Source organism: Bos indicus, chromosome 22 (assembly GCF_029378745.1).
Source record: "Bos indicus isolate NIAB-ARS_2022 breed Sahiwal x Tharparkar chromosome 22, NIAB-ARS_B.indTharparkar_mat_pri_1.0, whole genome shotgun sequence".
Taxonomy (NCBI): Eukaryota; Metazoa; Chordata; class Mammalia; order Artiodactyla; family Bovidae; genus Bos; species Bos indicus.
The window spans coordinates 10,560,360-10,581,760 of NC_091781.1; the positions used below are offsets into that span (position 1 = coordinate 10,560,360).

The 21,401-nt window shown below is 48.3% G+C and overlaps 1 protein-coding gene across 4 annotated transcripts in view; it reads left to right on the forward strand.

Moving 5' to 3' along the window:
• Nucleotides 1–21,401, forward strand: part of TRANK1 (tetratricopeptide repeat and ankyrin repeat containing 1) — a 97,297-nt gene that overhangs the window by 74,154 nt on the left and 1,742 nt on the right. For all 4 annotated transcript variants that reach the window (XM_070776042.1, XM_019984445.2, XM_070776044.1 and 1 more), the window contains 6 exons: nt 3,332–3,420; nt 5,452–5,555; nt 6,693–6,825; nt 13,180–13,325; nt 16,259–19,308; nt 20,564–20,659. In XM_070776042.1, coding sequence (XP_070632143.1) covers nt 3,332–3,420; nt 5,452–5,555; nt 6,693–6,825; nt 13,180–13,325; nt 16,259–19,308; nt 20,564–20,659 — 3,618 coding nt within the window. The remainder of the gene's footprint in view (nt 1–3,331; nt 3,421–5,451; nt 5,556–6,692; nt 6,826–13,179; nt 13,326–16,258; nt 19,309–20,563; nt 20,660–21,401) is intronic.

The following is a 21,401-nucleotide window of genomic DNA, read 5'->3' on the forward strand; positions in this document are numbered from 1 at the left end:
GGGGTGAGGTTGTTAACTAGATATGGACCTCTTTAACTTTCCACCATTATACCCTTCTGTGCTGTTTGCAGTGTTCGGGTTTTTTTTTTAGACCAACATTATCATGTATTGTTTTCATAATTTACAAAAGCTAGCTAATTAAAAAATGGAATGAAGTTCTCCTGATGGGATAACTAGGAGAGAAATAATCAACTCTCATGAAGAAGAAAACTGTTCTCTTTCTTGGGGGGAGGCTGGCTCCTCCAAGCCAGGGTGAATTCCTCTAAAGATGGGAGGAAAGTCCCAGGCTCCACAACAAACCAGTAAGCCAGTTTTATGGAGACTGTTTCCCGTTCCAGCCAAAGGCTCAGTTGGGAACTGGGGTTAGACACTGTGTTTCTGGGACCTGACTGTGGTGCTGTAAAGGGAAAAGTCGAAGATTTGAGGGTAAGCTGCCTTCTCGTTAGAACTCTCCACCTGAACAGCCACAGGGATTAATTCAGCTCCCACTTTCTCTCCTTGGCCTCCACTTCCTCAACTATTACTAAAAGCAAAATGAGTGGGTTGGCCTACCATGGTGGTTTTTATTCTTTCCGGCAGCTCATATTCACTTTTATTCTCACAATCTGGTGCCCATTATAAGAGATCATCAAGATAGGCCATTTTTAAAATTCTTTTTATTTTATATTGGAGTAGAGGTGTTAAACCGTGTTATGTTTGTTTCAGCTGTACAGCAAAGTGATTCTGTTACACATGTGTCTGTTCTTTTTCAACTTCTTTTTTCCATTTAGGTCATTGTGTAATAATACAGTTCCTTGTGATTTACAACAGGTCCTTACTGGTTATCTATTTCAAAGATAGCAATTTTTTATTTTTTAATTTAAAAAATTCAAAATGAAAAAGGATTGCTATTTATCTCTTGGCTGCATGAAGAATACAAGAAATCCAGCCTTCATTGTGAGTTGTGAGCTGCACGGGGTAAAGTCTTTGAGGACATCTGTTTCCACCACGCGGGGAACTGGGGATGAGTGTGGTGACCTTGCAGTTGGGGGGCTTCTTCACTGTGCACCGGCAGAGGTCACCGGCCAGATGCAGAGCTACTGCAGGGCTTTGCTGTGGGAATAAGGTGTCACCTGGGCACTCAGTACACGTGGTGTCACAGCTGGATGCTGCACAGTCAGCTTTGCACACGGCGCACGGCACCAGGGAGGGTCAGGCTGCAAGGTTAGCATGTGCTTGTGTACCTTCTGGACAAAGCGGACCTGTCTGCCTGGCTCCTTCAGTTGACAGCCATTGCCCTGGAAGTCTCAGATTTGGCTCCGGCGTTTGCCAGATAGTCAGCCTTTCATGTGTTTCATGAAGCTGTGGCTCGGAAGCCCCAGGGAGTGTCGATCCCTGGCTGACGATGCTCGGAGGTCCTCCAAAGGGGAGGGCCAGTGCAGTCACCACCAGCTGCTGAGGCTCATAGACGGAACCAACATGAGGTGGTTGCAGTCGTCTGTATCCACCAACAAGAATGTGTCAGACTGTGGGAATCCCTGGGTGGTCCGGTGGTTAGGACTCTGCGCTTTCACTGCTGAGGGTCCAGGTTCGGTCCCTGGTCAGGGAATTAAGATCCCACAAGGTACATGGCCAGGAAAAAAAAACAGTGTGTCAGATTGCTTCCTGTGATGAGGACAAAGTGCACATTTGGAAATCCTGTCACATCCCGTCACCTTATCCCTTGCTAAAGCCCAGCATGGGAGTTTGCCAAGAGCAATGTGGCTTTGGGTTTTCAAGGAGGAATTATAAATTACTGTCTGTCTTCTGATTCATGGCCATAGGAAAGGAAGGTAACACAGTTCAAAAAACAAAGAGTATCCTTTCTCACCCCCACCTCCTTCTCCCCAAACCCTCCATGACCTGGCTTGGTAAGCTAAACTCCATGTTACATGACCGCTAGACAGACAGCACAGGTGTTCATCTGTTCCAGCTGTCCCAACAAAGTACCGCAGGCTGGGCGGCTTACACAACAGAAATTATTGTCTCGGTTCTGGAGGCTAGAAGTCTAAGATCAATCAAGCTGCTAGTGGTTTGGCTTCTTCTGAGGCCTCTCTTCTTGGCTGTCTACTGTCTTTCCTCTGTGTCAGCTCCTGGTGTCTCTTTGTATGTGTTAATCTCTCTTTTCTTTCCTATTTTTTTGGCCACACCACGCGGCATGCAGGATCTTAGTTCCCTGACCAGGGATCAGACCCGTGCCCACTGCAGTGGAAGCTGAGAGTCTTCAGCACTAGATTGCCAGCGAAGTTCCTATAAGGATGCCCTTCTTATGCTTAGTCACTTCTGTGATTTCCATGTCACACTTGAGTTTGCAACCCTGTGGACCGTAGCCCTTATTTTCTTGGGCTGCAGCTTGACTGCAGCCATGAAATTAAAAGATGCTTGCTCCTTGGAAGAAAAACTATGACCAACCTAGACAGCATATTCAAAAGCAGAGACATTACTTTGCTGACAAAGGTCCATCTAGTCAAAGCTATGGTTTTTCCAGTAGTCATGGATGGATGTGAGATTTGGACCATAAAGAAAGCCGAGAACTGAAGAATTGATGCTTTTGACATGTGGTGTTGGAGAAGACTCTTGAGAGTCCCTTGGACTGCAAGGAGATCAAACCAGGCAATACTAAAGGAAATCAGTCCTGAATATCCATGGGAAGGACTAATGCTGGAACTCCAATCCTTTGGCCACCTGATGCGAAGAACTGACTCATTGGAAAAGTCCCTGATGCTGGGAAAGATTGAAGGCAGGAGGAGAAGGGGACGACAGAGGATGAGATGGCTGGATGGCATCACCGACTGGATGGACATGAGTTTGAGCAACTTCAGGAGTTGGTGATGGACAGGGAAACCTGGTGTGCTGCAGTCCATGGGGTTGCAAAGAGTCAGACATGACAAAGTGACTGAACTGAGCTGATTGGACCATAGCATGCCAGGCTCCTCTGTCCATGAGATTCTCCAGGCAAGAATACTGGAGTGGGTTGCCATGTGCTTCTCCAGGGGATCTTTCTGACCCAGGGATGGAACCTGTACCTCTTACGTCTCCTGCATTGCAGGCAGATTCTTTACCACTGTGCCACCTGGGAAGCCCGCCCTTTTTCTTTTAAGGATGCCCATCAGATTGGATCAGGGCCCGCCCACATGACCTTTTACCTTAACCACCTCTTTAAAGACTCTGTCTCCAAATATAGTCAAACTCCAAGCGACAAAGTTTAGGGCATCAACGCTTGAAATTTGTCACAACAAAATTGAGCCCTTAACAACAGGTTTCAGTGAAGGAATCTGCAGAGAGGCAAACCCACGTTTCTCTTTCCTTTTAGACCTTGATGATAGCATGTTTGTTAAGACCTCGACCCCTGGGGAGTGGATCGCACAAGGAGATTACTACGCTAAACACCAGTGCTGGAAGGTAAGTGGTGAGTCTGCGTGTCCCGGGGCCTCATCGGGCCTCACCAGCCGGTCTCTCATCACTGCATTTGTCACCAGGACAGGGGGATCACAGGTCATGTTTCTGGTGCTGCTCTTGCTTCTGTAACATCAGGTCACCTACCGTGCAGAAAGCTCCCTGTCCTCCTCTCCCCCTGTACAGTCAGGACAGCTTTTCATTTTGACCAAGTACCAGCAGGTGATTATAGGAAGAGGGAGGGTCCCCGTCTCTGCCTGCTGAGGATTCCTTCTATCGGGAGGAACGGGGAACAGGCTGCACTCCCCAGGGGAGAAGCTGTAGAGCTGCTCCGTAAGAGGGATGGGAAGGGTGCAAGCCTGTGGCCACCCCTGCCATCAGGCGTGAGGGAGGAGAAGGCAGGTTGCACTGTTGTGTGTTTGGCTGTGTCAGGATAGGATTTCCATAAACCTGCAGCTGCAGAAGTTGACTGAGCCCCGAACTGTATTCTTTGCCCATCCTTCTTGTAATTGGCAAGGAACATTAAGCACCTGGCTGTTGTTATAAAACCAAGATTATTTTTTTTCAGATAAGGGATATGGAGGGACTGTGTGAGCAGTGGGTAGTGGGTATGAAATAGGAAAACTATATTCACTCTTTCCCTTCCTCCCTGCAGAACACGGCTGGTGTTATACATGTTGCCCATGGATTTCCAATAATTCTTTATCCCTTTGAAAATACCTTCTGAATGTTTGCCTCTAAAATCCTTCAAGGGGAGCGGCACGGATGAGACTGTTATAAAAAGCCTCCTGCTCACCTGAGTTTATTTTGGCTCTGCACAAGGGCTTTGGGACTCAGGAGGCATACTGATTTTGGCTGCATGTCAGCAAGTGTCCCAGAACCACCGTACAAATGGAAACCCCTTGCGATTCATTCACTGATCATATTCCTGTTGAACAGTGAGCCCTGCATTGTGTTTAGGTCAGGGGGATGTGACGGTAGGCATGACAGATGTACAGAAGAGGGCATTGTGCTGGCTGTCCCCTGTGTCATAGATGAATGACCAGCTGCCTTCAGAACCACCTGTTCTGCATGGAGAAGCCAGGGAAGGCTGCTTTGAGGGGAGCCTTGAGCTGGGACCTGTAGGATACATGAAGTTAACCAGGCAGAGGAGGGATGGAAGAGCATTTCGATCAGAGGGAAGAATGTGTGCAAAGGCCCTGTAGCAGAAAGGAGCATAGCACGGGTCAGGAATAAGAGCAGGCCCACAGGACTGGGGAGTCTGGGACAGAGAGTCTGGGGGAGAGTAGGGGGAGAGATGATGTCCTCTCCAGGACATCAGTAAGTTCCACTTAATCCTTCCCTCACCCATCCTGAGACCTAATCTCTACATGCTGGGCAGAATGTGACCTTCTGCCTTGGAGGCACGGTGTCAGCAGCTTTCTGCCGGCGGGACACAGGCCAACTCCCCTGGGACAGAGATCTGCCACTTTCCATTTGCTCCACCCAGGTCTGCATGTGACAAAGCTCTGGTCAGTCATTTTCTGGGATGTGTGTTGGGACACCAGCTCTGTCCCCATTTCTACCCCTGCTCCTCCCACCCTGCCCACTAGCCCTGGTTGTTACCGACTAGAGGGGACCTGTGTTGAACCCAGAAAAGCCGCTGGGTGACCTCGGGCCAGTTTGTTCATGTCCTTGACCTGAGGATGCTATCAAATACAGTGAGAAGGATGAAACGTCTCCTGTGTGGCTGTTGAAGATTAGATGAGAGTGTTGTTATGGTGACCTGTAAAAACATGTCTGAAGTGCCTTTCCCATGGCTTCTGGGTGTTTCCAAAAAGAAGCTTTGAGTCCGAAGTGTTAACTGCGAACTCTGTTGGGCTTTATCTTCTGTGGCTGTTTTCTTCAACATGTCAGCATCTTCCTGCCCCTCCTCTTGAATTCAGCTGCAGTGAGACCCAGGGCTTTGTGCCAACATGGAACAACTCACGCTTTAACTCTTATTCCTGTGTCCTCTCCATGACCTTGCTGGGAATAGAAACCTTTGGTCTATTCCAGGTTGCTGCCAAATGTTACCAAAAGGGAGGGGCGCTTGAGAAGGAGAAGCTGGCTCTGGCCCACAACACTGCCCTGAACATGAAATCCAAGAAAGTCAGCCTCAAGTAAGAGTCCTGGGGGGACAGGGGGACTTCTCTGGCGGTCCAGTGGTTAAGACTCTGCCTTCCCATGCAGGTTGTACAGGTCTGATCCCACATGCCTTGAAGCCAAAAGCCAAAATATAAAACAGAAGCAATACTGTAACAAATTCAATAAAGACTTTAACAATGGTCCCTAGATGTTCATTAACAGGTGAATAGCTAAAGAAGCTGTGGTACATATATGCTGGATACTACTCAGCCATAAAAAGGAACGCATTTGAGTCAGTTCTAATGAGGTGGATGAAAAGTGAAAGTCGCTCAGTCATGTCCAACTCATTGCAACCCCATGGGTATACAGTTCATGGGATTCTCCAGGCCAGAATACTGGAGTGGGTAGCCTTTCCCTTCTCCAGGGAATCTTCCCAACCCAGAGATCGAACCCAGGTATCCCGCATTACAGGCAGATTCTTTGTTGGCTGAGCCATAAGGGAAGCCCAAGAATATTGGAGTGGGTAGCCTATCTCTTCTCCAGGGGATCTTCCCAACCCAGGAATCCAACAGGGGTCTCCTGCACTGCAGGCAGATTTTTTAACCAACTGAGCTGTGAGGGAAGCCCTAATGAGGTGGATGAACCTAGAGCCTGTTATACAGAGTGAAGTAAGTCAGAAAGAGAAAAGCAAATACCATATATTAACACCTATATACAGAATCTAGAAAGATGGTCCTGATGAACCTATTTGCAGGGCAGGAATAGACACGCAGACATAGAGAACAGACTTATGGACAAGGGCAGGGGGAGGAAGGAGAGGGTGAGATGGAGAGAGCAGCATGGAAACATATACACCGCCATATGTAAAACATAGCCAATGGAAATTTGCTGTATGACTCAGGGAACTCAAACTGGGGGTCTGTAACCCAAAGTGATGGGGAAAGGTGGGACGTGGCAGAGAAGCACAAGAGGGAGGAGACATATGCTCATCTATGGCTAATTCATGTTGATGAATTTACCAATATTATAAAGCAATTATCTTTCAGTTAAAAATAAATAAAATTTTAAAACAAAGAGTCTCGGTGTCATTTCAGGTTTGCTCTGATGGGAGCTGCCAGTTCAGTTTATTGGTGTCATAGCCCATGAAACTCTGTTTTGTTTCCCCCTCCCAGGGAAAAGCAGGTGGAGTATTTGGAGCTGGCTAAGACCTATTTGGAGTGCAAGGAGCCAAAGCTGTGCCTTAAGTGTCTGAGTTATGCCAAGGAGTTCCAGCTGTGTGCCCAGCTCTGCGAGCGGCTGGGAAAGGTACGCCCGGCCCGCAGCTGCTCCTGGGAGAACTGGGCTCCACTGGGCAAGTGGAGGGGGGGCTGCAGCCTCCTTCCTCCTGTATCAGGGAGGGCTCCTGTCCTCCCAAGAGAGAGAGGTTGGCTGTGTTGACTCTGTGGGTGGCCCTTCTTTCTCCATTTGCTCAAAGATTAGATGGTTCCAAGGACTGTGTATGTGTGTGTTTGTGTGTCCATGTCTCTACGAGCGTTTGTGACCTGTTATTAACCACAGGGAGGCCACATGTTCACATAAGGGAAAACGGGTTTCAAAGAGTCCTGCCTTCTCTTTCTCTGTGTTCAGTCTGGAGTCAGCCTGGGTGGACGGTCTGGCTCATACATGGTGGTTTCTCTGTGTCCCACAGCCCTTACTCTAGGTCTGCAGGGACCAGTCTGGCAGCTGCTAGCCACAAGTGGCTACCTAATGAAACATTTAAGTTAATTAAAGTGTAATAAAGTCAAAAATTCAGTTCTGAGGTCTCGCAAGCCACATCTCATTGCATGCTGTGATGGAACATGTCCATCATTCTAGAAGCGCCAGTGGAGAGACCTGGAGGTCCAGGACACAGGACTGTCAGCATGGTCAGCCATGCACAGCACAGACTGCTGTTGTCTACAATGAGATGAACTCCCAGGGCGAGGGTAGGCACTTAGAGATTTTTATGGCCATTTGGCATTGCTCTGACATCCGAGTGGTGATGATTTTCTTAGAGATTCATCTGTCCTCCTTGTTATTGAGATATAATTGATGTATATCATTATATTGGTTTTAATTGTACAAATGTAACGATTCGACACAAAGATACATTACACATGATCATGGCCGTAAGTTTAGTGAATGTCCGTCACCACACATAGTGACAGTCTGGTTTTCTTACGACGAGAAAACCTAAGATCACCTTCATTTGTATGTGGGAGCTGAAAAATAAACAAATAGAACGAAACAAGAACAGAATCGCAGGTGTGGAGAACAAACCAGTGGTTACCAGAGAGGAGTGGGAAAATAGGTGAAGAGGATTGAGAGGCACAGACTGCTACTACTGCTGCTAAGTCGCTTCAGTCGTGTCTGACTCTGTGCGACCCCAGAGACGGCAGCCCACCAGGCTCCTCCGTCCATGGGATTTTCCAGGCACGAGTACTAGAGTAGGGTGCCATTGCCTTCTCCGAAGAGGCACAGACTACCAGGTATAAAATAAGTAAGTTACAATATATAATGTACAGCACAGGGAGTGTAGCCAATACTTTACAGTAGCTCTGTATGGTGTGTAATCTGTAAAAATATCAAATTCAAGAATTTACACCTGAAGCTAATATAATATTATAAATAAACTATATTACAATAAAAAATTTTTTAAAGATCTACTCTGTCATCAACTTTCACATATACAGTACAATATTATTAACTAGTCAAATCCTGTACATGAAGCAGTTCATTTAAAATTAAGAAGTTTTTTATTGACGTATAGCTGAAGTGCAGTAATATTAATGTTAACAATGCACAGTGTAGTGATTCCCAATTTTTAAAGGTTATACTCTATTTATAGTCATTATAAAGTACTAGCTCTATTCCCCATATTGTACAAAATATCCTGTGGCTCATTTTATACCTAATACTTTATACCTCTTAACGCTATTAACACTCTCTTCTCTCTTGCCCCTCCCCCCAGACTGGTAACCACTCTTTTGTTCACCAGATCCGTAAGTCGTCTTTTATGTTTTATTCACTGGTTTGTTGTATTTTTTAGATTTCACATGTAAGTGATATCATACAGTATTTTTCTGACTTTTTTTTCACTTACCATAATGTCCCCAAGTCCATCCATGTTTCTGCCAGTGGCAGAGTTTCTTTCTTTTTTTGTGGTTGAACAGTATTCCATTGTGTGTATGGACCATATCTTTGTTCGGTCATCTGTGGATGGACACTTAGGTCGTTCCCGTGTCTTGGCTACTGTGAATAATACGAAGCAGTTCATTTTACTGTACCTGTTGTGGCGGGTTGGACGTGCGGCCATCTGGTCCTTACCACGGGTGCTGTGTTTCTGCCTGCATTGAGCATTATTGACCCTCCAGTAGGGAGCGGAGTGTCCGTGTCTGTATGTGAACTGCAGGAACTCCTGAACCAAGGCTTTGGGCGGGGTGGGGATGGTACCTACTGGGAAGTTTGAAGTGTGGCCCCCAGTCAGTGTCAGAAAAGGTAAGACCCTCCCCCCTCCCACGGCTGCCTGCCTCGCCCCATGTGTACTATGGGGTGTGACTCATTAGGATGTGGGAGAAGCGGGGTGGAACGGGGATTTCAGTGTGGGTAGGAAGTTTGGATAGTAAGATTTCAGAGCTAGATGGTTTCCAAACTCTCCATCTTCGTCTCCCAGCCTCCAGCCTCCAAGGCACCAGCCCCTGGGGCCCTAAGCGGTGGCAGCTGCAAGGGAAAGACCTGAACCGGCCGCTTTTCCCTGTTTGCCTGGCAGCGCCCGTGCTGGCTGAGCCAGAGACCCCGTCCTTGTCTGCTCATCTTGCCTCCCCGAGGCTAACGAGCTCCGCCTCTGAAAATGAGATGGGGTCCAGGAGGGCAGATGTCCAGCCTGTGTCCCTTTCTACGACCCCAGTCCCTTCAAGATGTGGAGGCCACCCTGGTCCTGGAAGCACACCTGCCAGCCTTCCTCACGTCCCCAGGGTTGACCACTGGGGCCACCTCCTCCTGTCTTCTCTCCCTAGCACATTCCAGCATCTCTGAGCCCCATCCGGGGAAGAGTCTGGTCCCTTTCTTTGCACAAGCCCCTCCCCGGAAGGATGTTTGTTCAACCCTCAGCCAGCATCAGACCTCTTGTGGTCATCCAGCAAACTAGCCAGCACAATACAAATGGACCACCTTTTGCAAAATCCCTAGGCCAAACGGCCTCTCTGTTCCCTGCCCCCAAACGTGCTGATCCTGGGGAGAGGGTGTGTGAGGAGGGCCATGGGAGCAGAAGGTTTCCTTTTAGGGATTCCTCTGCCTTGCCTGCTTGCTACATCTCTAAAGAGCAACGCGGTTTCCCTGGCAACTGCTCAGGGCCCTTGCTCTGGGTGGTGGAGCCCAGAGACCCACTTGGGGGCCTGCTTAAAACAGTCAGCCCTCCTCTCTCTCGATCCAGTTGGGTGCACGCTTGCACCTAAGGGGGCCTGTGTTCACCCCAGGGGTTTCCTTCTGAGTAGTCAGCCTTGTTGAGGAGAGGAAAAAGGTGGCTAGAGGTTATGAATATGGAGATTATGAAGATGGGTCTGGGAGTTCCCTGGTCTGTGAGATCTCTGGATGTAGCAAAAATGCACACCTGAATCTTGTTCATATTTTGGCATTTTGTGTCGCTTCTCTTGTTAAATAAAACCCAGTGAGGTTTATTAGAGGGCCTAGCATATTGCATTTTTTGGTCCCATTTTGATTCTGTTTTCTCTTTGGAATTCAAATGCAGCCAGTCAAGTTAGGAAATGAAATATTCAACAAATAAGTAGACCCCCTGTTCCCACCCAGTACTGTGGGTGCTTGGCGACCAGCAGGCAGCAGAGCAGGGGCGTCTGCCTTTGTTGTTTCCCTTTCTGGCGTGGGAGGGAGATGACAGAGCCAGTAGTGCAGAAGATGTCTGCAGGGATGAGGGCTGGCAGAGGGGACAGAGGATGTCAAGTGTTGGTTGGTTTTTTTTTTTAAATGTGGACTGCTTTTAAAATCTTTATTGAATTTGTTACAACATCGTTTCTGTTTTATGTTTGGGTTTTTTGGCTTTGAGGCATGTGGGGTCTTAGCTCCCCAACCAGGGATAGAACCCGCCCTCCCCCCACCGCTTGCATTGGAAGGCAAAGTCTTAACCATTGGACCCCCAGAGAAGTCTCATGGTGTTGCTGTTTGAGATGGAGGCAGGGTCAGGGAGCTGACTTTTGCACAGAGATCACGATAGCTGGAGGGCGTCGCAGACAAAAGCCCCCAAGGTGGGAGAGTGTGATCGAGTTTGAAAAACAGCAAGGAAGCCAGTTTGACCAGAGCAGAGGGAGTGGGGTCAAAATGGTAAAATGAGCCAGAGACGATGGCTAGAATGAATCAGGTAGGATCCCGTGGTTCATGGTGTGCTGAGTCGCGTCCGGTAACTGTAGCCCTTGAGGCTTCTCTGTGCATGGAATTTCCGAGGCAAGGATACTGGAGTGGGTTGCCACTTCCTACACCAGGGGGACCTCTCCAACCCAGGGAGCTGCGTCTCTTTCGTGTCCTGCATTGGCATCACATGGGAATCCCCAGTCCATGATATGAATGCTTGCTAAGTCACTTCAGTCGTGTCAGTCGTGTCTGACTCCATGCGACCCTATGGACTGTAGCCCACCAGGCTCCTCTGTCCATGGGATCCTCCAGGCAAGAATACTGGAGTAGATTGCAGGTCCATGATAGGGGCTGGATTTGTTCGGGCATGAGGGGAGCCAGTGAAAGTACTGATTGGAGGAATGATGTGAAACAACTTATTGGAATAAGAGAGCTCAGTAGGCAGTGAGAGTAGAAACAGAAAGACCAGTTAGGAGGGTCGAGTAGTGGCTTAGGCTCAGATGTTGCGGCTTCTATTGCCCTCCCGGTGGTGCAGGTGCTAAGAGCTCCTGTCCAGTCCAAGAAATGTTGGGAGAGCCAAGTCAGTGGGATTCAAGGTTCCTCCACTGCAAATTGCCAGTTCACGACCTTTGTCTAGTTTTCCTGAACGTCTTTTTCTTATATTTGCAGGAATCCATCTTATGTTCTAGACCTGCCTACTCTTGTATAGTAACCAGCGGCCACATGTGGCAATTTGTATTAAAATTAACTAAGTGAAACGTAAAAATCCAGCCCCTTGTTTGCACTGTCCACACATTCCCGTGCCCACTGTTCACATGTGTGTGTGTGCTTAGTCGCTCAGTCGTGTCTGACTCTTTGCAACCCCATGGACTGTAGCCTCCTCTGTCTGTGGAATTCTCCAGGCAAGAATACTGGCGTGAGTAACCTTCTCCAGGGGATCTTCCCAACCCAGGAATCGAACCCAGGTCTCCCCCATTGCAGGCGGATTCTTTACCGTCTGAGCCACCAGGGAAGCCTCCACATGTGTCTAGTGGATACAGAATTGGACAGATAGATGGATAAACCGATATAGAACATTTCCACATTCACAAAAGGCTCCCTGTGACAGTGCTGGTCTAGATATAATGCTTCCATTCTCTCTGTTAACTGCGTTTCACACGCCCTCAGCTGAACAGTTTAGATGTACAGTTGACCCTTAAACAGTGTCGGTGTTGCTCTGACCCTCCACACAGCTGAAAATCCATGTGTGGTTTATACTTGTCCCTCTGTATCTGAGGTTCCTCTGTGTCCTCAGTTCCACAGCAGGAATTCAACCAACTGCAGACCATGTAGGACTGTAGTATTTATTACTGAAAAAAAGAATCTGTGTATAAGTCGACCCATGTAGGTCAAATCTGTATTGTCAACTGTAATCAGATCCATCAATATCTCCCCCGAAGTTTGTGTGGTTTGAGTTTTGTTGAAGACTTTCTTGACCTCAAAGTCAGAGATATTCTCATACATTCTCCTCCAATGTAGCTTTCCTGGTGGCTGAGACAGTTAAGAATCTGACTGCAATGCAGGAGACTTGGGTTCGATCCCTGGGTCAGGAAGATCCCCTGGAGGAGGAACCAGCAACCCACTCCAGTATTCTTGCCTAGAGAATTCCATGGACAGAGAGCCTGGAGGGCTACAGTCTATGGGATAATAAAGAGTTAGATAGGACTTAAATGGCAACCCACTCCAGTGTTCTTGCCTGGAGAATCCCAGGGACGGGGGAGCCTGGTGGGCTGCCGTCTATGGGGTTGCACAGAGTCGGACACGACTGAAGTAACTTGGTAGTAATAGTATCGACTGAGACACACACACACACACACGCACACACACACACTCCTTCAATAGCTTTCTCACTTAGACCTTTAACCACCTGGGGCTTCTATTTGTGTATGGTGTGAGGTTGATATTTCACTTTATTTTTCTTCATGAAAAGAATTAGTTTTCCTAAATTACCTAGGTTTTAGTGTTTTTCACTGGATTCTAACAGATTCCAGACTTACAAACATCCTCTTTATTATTCATGGTTTTGGTTTACTTTTTTTTTTTTCCTTTTTTTTTTTTCTAATTTTATTTTATTTTTAAACTTTGCATAATTGTATTAGTTTTGCCAAATATCAAAATGAATCCGCCACAGGTATACATGTGTTCCCCATCCTGAACCCTCCTCCCTCCTCCCTCCCCTGGTTTACTTTTAAGATGAAAAATTGTTATAAATATACTGAATAAAATTTTACTCTGTCCTAGGTAAGAGATGCCGCCTATTTCTATAAGCGAAGTCAGTGTTACAAAGATGCTTCCCGATGCTTTGAGCAGATTCAGGAATTTGATCTAGCCCTCAAAATGTACTGCCAAGAGGAGCTGTTTGAAGAAGCTGCTATGGCAGTAGAAAAGTAGGTGGTTTTATTCTCTTCCTTCCTTTTCCCCATCCCCAAGCCCTGCCTTTCCGTTGCTCCTTGGGGAGGTGTTATCTTGCTCTTCTTTTTGTTTTTATCCCTGACCATGAGGTTTGTGGGATCTTACTTCCCCAACCAGGGATCAAACCTGTGCCCCCTGTAGTGGAAGCACCAAGTCGTATCCACTGGTCCACCAGGGAAGTCCCTATCTTGCTCTTCTGAAGTGGCTTGGCCAGTCACCCTCCTTACACTTGAGTGGTGGCCTGGTGCTGAGTCAAGAGTTCCTTGAACACAGTGTCATGAGGAGAAGGGGCAGAAGAAGATGAAGGATGTATTATTGCAAGTATGTATATCACATGCCCAGCAATTTCCTGGTTGATGGTTCTGACCTCTCCACCTTTACCAGCTGAGTTGACAGTTTCACTGACGTGGACAGATAGAGGTCAGAGCACGAGTGGGCAGTCAGGGTTGTGGGCACTGATACATGTGTATATAATATGTATGCCCACATGCCCGTAGTTGTATGACACACAAGTTTTATACATGACCTAGAGGAGCCTCCTTGAGCCTTCAGCCTAACTGATGTTCCAAAGATGAAGTGGAAACAGATGGGGTTAACAGCTGATAAGGACTCTAGAAACATCAGACCTCCTGATGCCTCCTGGTAGGATGTCTTCCAGGTGGAAGGAGACAGCTAGAATTGCAGAGGCTGCTGTTCTGCATTTCTGCTCAGCAGCTCCTGGAAAAGTAAGCTGTGGCTTAGTTCTGTATTTTCTTTGCTTTCTACTAAATTATACATGTGACAAAATGAACAGGATTGACCAGGTGTTCAAGCTTTATATTTTTAAGTTAGCATTTATTAAAGTATATCATATAGTTTTTAAAAGTGCATAATTTTCACAAGATAACACACTTGTATAAAGAAAAGAAAGAAAGTGAAGTCACTCAGTCATGTCCGACTCTTTGCAACCCCATGGACTGTAGCCTACCAAACTCCTCCATCTATGGGATTTTCCAGGCAAGAGTACTAGAGTGGTTTGCTGTTTCCTTCTCCAGGGGATCTTCCCGACCCAGGGATCAAACCCGGGTCTCCTGTGTTGTAGGCAGACGCTTTACGGTCTGAGCCACCAGGGAAGCCCACACTTGTATAACCAGCACCTGGATAAAGAAATTGAGTTTTATGTTGAGAAATGGAACAGTAACTGTCTAGTGTCACAGTAAACGAGCATATTTCTTTATCCAGGTCTTCGGTGCTATTATGCATAAGATACACACAGTATGTATATATTAGTCAGCTCAGGCTGCCATAATGAAATGCCATAGATTGGGTGGCTTAAAGAACAGAAATTTATTTTCTCATAGTTTTGGAGGCGAGAAGTTCACCATCAGGGCTCCAGTCAATTGGGCTACTGGTGAAGCTCTCTTCCTTCCCTATCTGCTGTCAGTTCTTATAAGGAATCCTATTAGATCAGGACTCCACCCTTATAACCTCAAATAACCCTAATTACTCCCTTAGAGGCCTCATCTCCAAATACAGTCACACTAGGGGTTAGGATTTCAACATATGAATTGTAGGGGTCACAAACCACCAGTCTGTAGCAGGATGCCAGCTGTGGCATTGATTGTGTACCCAGTTGTCAGGGTGCTATGTAATTGACCAGGACAGTTCCCTTGTGATGCCATATGATGAAAGCAATTGAGAGGGTTTGGGGGGTTTTTTTGTACTTTCAATTATTTTAATCTTCTGTTCTCACTTTGTCAGGATAGCATTGAATATTTCCCCAGAAACATTTTTTGGGGTCTCTCATTATTTTGTTTATCAGCTTTCCTGAGATATTCAACCAACTCTTTATTGATATGTTGAGTTGAGATCTAAGTGTCGTCAGTACTAATTGGAGCCTAGCACTTGATTTGTCTGAGAGTCTTTTGAATGCTCTACATACTGGATGTAGAATTCAATTGCTAGCTGGCCTGACTTAACATGTAATTAGAACATTTTAGATTTGAAAACCAAGTACCTGGTTAGTTCCTTAAACGTGCTATAAATGCCCTCTATTCTATCAGCCAAAGCTTATGAGAGGAGCTCATCCTCAGTCATACCCGTTCAGAGAGGTCCTGTTATAAGAGGGGATCTGATGTTTGTAAGATGACCCCAGGGCAGCAGGAGGTTCCTGGGCATCTCTGGTTGTGAGGAAATATGTTTTGTCCCCTGCAAGAGTTCAAAAGTAGGCATGTTTCACTGGATTGGCCCAGTGCCTTAAAAATTGGTATGTGGGATATACTCACTTGGATCAACAGTGTCAAAGGGAACTTGACTTCAAGGCTTCATTCATCTCACACTAAATCAATCACATGCATTCTTGGTAAAAAGAGAAAAGCCGCAAGTTGGATAATAAGAGGAAGACTGATGTAATGGCTGGTGTGTCTGCAGCCCCCATCGCCACACTTTCTCCTTTATCAGGTATCAGCCTCCATAGGCTATATACCCAAAATGATTAGCAAGCTCTTATGCAAATTTAAGGGATTTTTTTTCCCCAAGAATAATTTTGACTATGCATACTTTATGCCCTACAGGTTGACTTCTAACGTAAATGTCACTTGCCTAGGGTGCAACTCCATTGTATTCTTTTTTGCAAATTTTTTTTAATATTTATTCTTTTTTGGTTTTGTTTGGGTTTGTTTCTTTTTTCTTTTTGTGAAACTCCACTATATTTCATTAATTAAACATACTAGTGCTGGGTTCCTTTGGGGAATAAAGAATTAATTTTATAGCATAAAATGAAGTCTTGATAAACCTGCTGGCTAACTTCAGGTCCAGTTTGGCAGGTCCTGTCTACAAGTGCCATTTTATACAAGTTGCTCTGTTCTGCACTTTATAAATTTTATATGGGGTGATGCCCAGTTGACATCAGTGTTGTCTGTCTTTGCAGGTATGAAGAAATGCTAAGAGCCAAGGCCCTTCCTGTCTCCAAGCTCACCTATTCTGCCAGCCAGTTTTACTTGGAAGCTGCAGCCAAGTACCTGAGCATGAATAAAACGAAGGAGATGATGGCTGTGCTCTCGAAGCTCGATATTGAAGACCAGCTGGTGTTCCTCACATCTCGGAAGCGGTTGACGGAGGCCGCCGACCTGCTCAACAGGGAAGGTCGGAGGGAAGAGGCTGCGCTGCTGATGAAGCAGCACGGCTGCCTCTTGGAGGCTGCCAGGCTCACTGCCGACAAGGACTTCCAGGCCTCGTGTCTGCTAGCGGCCGCCCGTCTCAACGTGGCCAGGGATTCCGACGTTGACCTTACCAAGGCCATCCTCAGAGAAGCCCTGGACCTCTGCCATCAGACCAACCAGGTGTCTGGCATCGCCCAGGCCCACTTCCTGCAGGGGGTGATCATGAGAGATTTCCTGAAGCTCAAGGATGCTTTCCTGAAGTTTGACACCCTCAACCACTCGGCAGGGGCAGTGGAGGCGCTCTACGAAGCCACCAGCCACTGTGAGGTCCAGCCTGAGGATGTCCTAGCTCTGGCTCCGGGGGGTCTCGGGGTCCTCCTCGATCTGGTCAGGGCCCTCAGAAGGGTGACCACCAACGCTGAGAAGGAGATGGTCAAGTCTTGCTTCGAGTTTTTTGGGATCTTGCAGGTGGATGCCAAGTACTGTCAGATAGCTCAGAACGACCCCGGACCCATATTACGCATCATTTCTGACCTGGATTTGAACTTGAAAGAGAAGAAAACAAAAGACCATTTCTTGATAATGATGGATCAGGTGAAATTAGCCCTAAACAAACACCTTCTGAGCAGACTATGTCAGATCACAGAGAGCCTGCTTGCAAAGACCTACCCGGGTGTCTGCATGAAGTTTCTCGTGGGCTTAAAATGCGAGGATGGACGCTGTGAAGACTTCCACAGGCCTTTGCGGCGTCACGAGGCCAAGTGTTTGGTCCAGTCAAAAATACACCTGGTGGCCATCAAGGGGTTACTGTTGGAAGCCAAAAGAGTATTCTCTAAAGTCTTAGCTGAAGGACTTGAGGAGATTGATTACATTTTGTCTCTGGACAAGCACGGCCTTTGCGAATCTTTGCTGAATGTCGTCTTCCCTAAGCATTTCCACCAGCGAGTGTTGTCAGAAAACCCCATGGCGTGCAAAGAAGTCCTCAAGCCACATTACAAATCCTTCCGATCCTACAGGTCTGCCCTGAAAGAATACATCCACGTCCTGTTTCAAAACGAACGGGCCCGAAGCCGCCGGGAGTCCACGGACCTGTGGCTGAGCGCCATGCAGGCTTTTCTTCTCTCTTCCAGCTACCCCGATGAGCTCGACAAGCTGCTGTACCAGGAGGAGGACCAGTACAACCGGGAACTCAAAGCCCTGCAGTCTGAACAAGAGAAAAGGGGCAGGGACAGAGGCAGCAGGATGAAAGGAATAGAAGGGAAATTCGGCATGCTGGCGCCCAACAAGGATGACGAGAGTGCGGAGAAGCCCCACCTGTGCTTCATCCGACTGCTGCAGGACTCCATCCGCCAGTTCTACGTGTGCAGGAACCCAGAAGACTACAAGAGGCGCTTTTTCCGTTTCATGAATGTCCTGGTCAAGAGGTGCAAAGAGCCACTGATCCCCAGCATCGGGAACACGGTGGCCCTGCTGGAGCTGCAGTTCATCCACTGCGGGGTGGTCCTGGCCCGCCTCTCCAAGAATGCCGTCTTGTGCCTCCCGAAGAGCTACATCGCGCTCTTGCATTACTGGGAGTTCCTGTTTAGCAAGAAGGACCAGGAGCCCGGGGACGTGTTCGCCATCATTCAGGAGTACAGACCCAAGGACCTGACCAGGGCCATTCAGGAGTTCCGGTTCCACCTGTCTTACCTCGTCAAGGTGCTCTGCGGCTGCGAGAACGCCAACTTCAACGTCCTGCTGGACGCTTTCAGCGACATCGACTACGTGGTTTCCGGGGAGGCCGAGCGGACCCTGGTGCTGTGCTTGGTGATGCTGGTGAACACCAAGGGTGTGCTGCAGCCATCCTGCAAGCCTCTCCTGTCCAGCCAGTTCCAGGAGCTCGAAGCCAGGCTGCAGCTGCTGAGCATAGAATGCCCGGGCCGGGTCCCCGAGCGCCTGCTTAGAGTGGTGAAGCAAGTGCAGCTGGCAGTCAACGTGAAGTCCGTGGCGGAGGCGCTGCAGGACCTGCTCTTTGAGCGGGATGAAGAGTTCCTGATGGACTGCCACTGGCAGTGGGACAGTGGGCACGCCAAAGGGACCGCTGTGCGGGGTCTCTACCATGAGGAGGTCAGGCTGAACCGCCTGTTCTCCATGGATCCTGTGGGCTACTTGGCTGAACCCGAATACGAGGTCGGCCAGGACGAGCCGGAGGAGCTGGCCTTGGAGGGGGACCACCTCCTAGACGCTGTCCTCTCGCAGAAGCTGCGGAGGGCTTCCATCCGCCAGAAGATGCGGAGGGTATGCCTGGTGGTGTCTTTGTGCATCAGATGGAGGAGAGGAAGGGCAGGAGGCCAGGCCGAGCACTTCAGGGAGGAGGGCAGGGAGCCCGCGGCTGGGAATTTCAAAAAGGCTGACGTGGACCGGACCCAGTGCGACCTGTGCGGGGTCAAGTTCGCCCGCGGGCCCGAGAACTACTTCACCCCAGATCAGGCATTTGAGGGTGCGGCTCCCGAGGCTGTAGCCCTTTCTGGGACGGAGCTGGAAGATGAGCAAGGTTGGGAGAGGAGCAGTGAGTCCTACGAGCAGCACATCCTCCTGGAAAGCCACCAGAGTCAGCAAGTGGCTTACCAGAGGTACTTGGAGTTTTTCCGCGAGAAGGTGGACCCGGCTATGGAGGAAGGCAAGCTGGTGGTGCAGGACATGGAGCAGAGCGCTTGGGGCCGCAAACACCTGGGCTCCAAAGAGCACAGCCACATACTACAGAGGAAGGTCCAAGAGAACATCAAGAAGGTCTCCGACTCGGTGGAGGACCTCTACAGGCGGAAGGCCTGGGCTGATGGTAAGGGTCCTCGAAAGGCGGGCCCAGATGGTGGCGGAACCCGGGCTTTGAGGACTTGTGTCCAAGTCGAGCCCCTTTGTAGTGAGGTCTGACCTGGGGATGCTGGAATCTTGGCAGCAGCAGAGACACAAGTGAGGACCATGTGTTCTCCAGTCCCAGCAAAGCCCCGTTCTTTGGATCCCCCCTCTCCCAGTTAACCAGTGTGTCATAATCTTAGGGCAGGGTGGTTTCCCCTGGCATGACAGATAAGAAAAGGGTTTGCTAACCAATTCTATGGAGAAGATAGAAGGAGAATGCTTCCAGTCTTGAGAAAATTCTTTAAACCTTCCTTGGCTCATTCATTCAGGGATTTCTTGAGCACCTGCTATGGGCTGAACCCGATCTAGTGGCTCAGATGGTAAAGAATCTGCCTGCAATGCAGGAGACCTGGGTTTGATCCCTGGGTGGGGAATATCCCCTAGAGAAGGGAATACCTACCCACTCCAGTATTCTTGCCTGGAGAATTCCATGGACAGAGGAGTCTGGTGGGCTGCAGTCCATAGTGTCGCAAAGAGTCGGAAACGACTGAGCAACTAACACTTTGACTTGACTAAGATCTAGCCTGCATACCTGGTCCTTCCTTTTAGGAGGGTCCTCACACCATACCCAGTGTGAGCCTCTAAAAAGAATTCTTACGTGATCTGTGAATCAGATTTCCTCTGACATCCTTATTAGCTACATCTTAGCAACACTGAGTAGAAATTATGTATGTTGTTGTTTAGTCACTAAGTTATGTCTGACTCTTTTTTACAACGCCATGGACTGTGGCCTGCAGGCTCCTCTGTCCATGGGGTTTCCCAGGCAAGGATACTGGAGTGGGTCCTCATTCCCTTCTCCAGGGGATCTTCCCGACACAGGGATCAAACCGCATCTCCTGCATTGGAAGGTGGATTCTTTACCACTGAGCCACGAGGGAAGAGGGAAGTTATGTATAAAATTAGTGAAATTGTATATGTTTAAATCATTCTAGAATTCAGACAGTCCAGTTGAAGGTAAGAACAGTTTGCAAAGCTTCCTCGAAAGGCTTGCTATTGGCAGTCTCTCCAGACAGGAACATGTAGTTTCTGCTCCTGGGAGCAGACAGCAGCCTTTCACTGCCCTTCTCAGAGGAAGTGGCGACAAGGGCCTGGGAGGTGGGGGCTTTGACGCTAGCACTGAGTGTCCTAATCCCTACAGCCGCCCCTTCACTCAAAGCCCTGGTTCTTTGGTTCTCTAGCGGAGGAGGTCATGGCTCGGCTGGTCAACATCCTGATCCCGTCCGTCAGGGATGCACAGGAGTGGCTGAGGAAAACAGAGCTGCACCAGGAGGAAGGTGAGGAATCCTTCATCCCAGGGTGATGCTCTGGGTCTCGTGGCCCTTGGTTCTGCTGACTCCCCGGTCAGTCTGCAGTGGGGCCGCCTGTGTTGTGAGCAGTGGTCACTCACTATCTAGGAACACCGCCCCCAGCGACTCTGATCAGTAGCAGCAGAGTGACTGGGCTCCCCCATCTGACTGTGAGGACTGTTACTCGGCTTATTGCTTTTCCAAAAATCTTTGCCACTCATGAGCTGCTACCAGTGATGCTCTATTACTACTCGTACTCTGTACAGTGACTCCCAGGATGGGCGGAGTGTATCCCTTGATAAATGTTTGCCTGTGCAAGCCCTTCATGTAATTCCATGAGTGTATTTATATATTGAATGTCTGGAATGTATTAGCACTGTTGTGGGCTTGGGGATATTAAACAACTTTGTGAACTAAACAAACAAAATCTTTGGGGAACCTTGGCATACGTCTTCCTTCAGAGAATTTAAAGCTGGTATAGAGTGAGCCGGGGTTTCTTTCCTGACAGAGTCTTCTTGCCGAATTCTGTATGGTCTGGAACGCCTCCCCCTCTTGGCAGTATCTTCCTTCTTCGGCCTCTAGTATTTCACTTGTCCCAGATTGCCCGTCAGTGAGTCCTCGTGACCCGGATGCTACTGGAAAACCCAAACCCTGGAGCTGGGGAAAACTGGGAAGGACTTGACACAAAGGTCTCTGCCGATAATTTTTAGATTTTAGTCTCTGATGACAC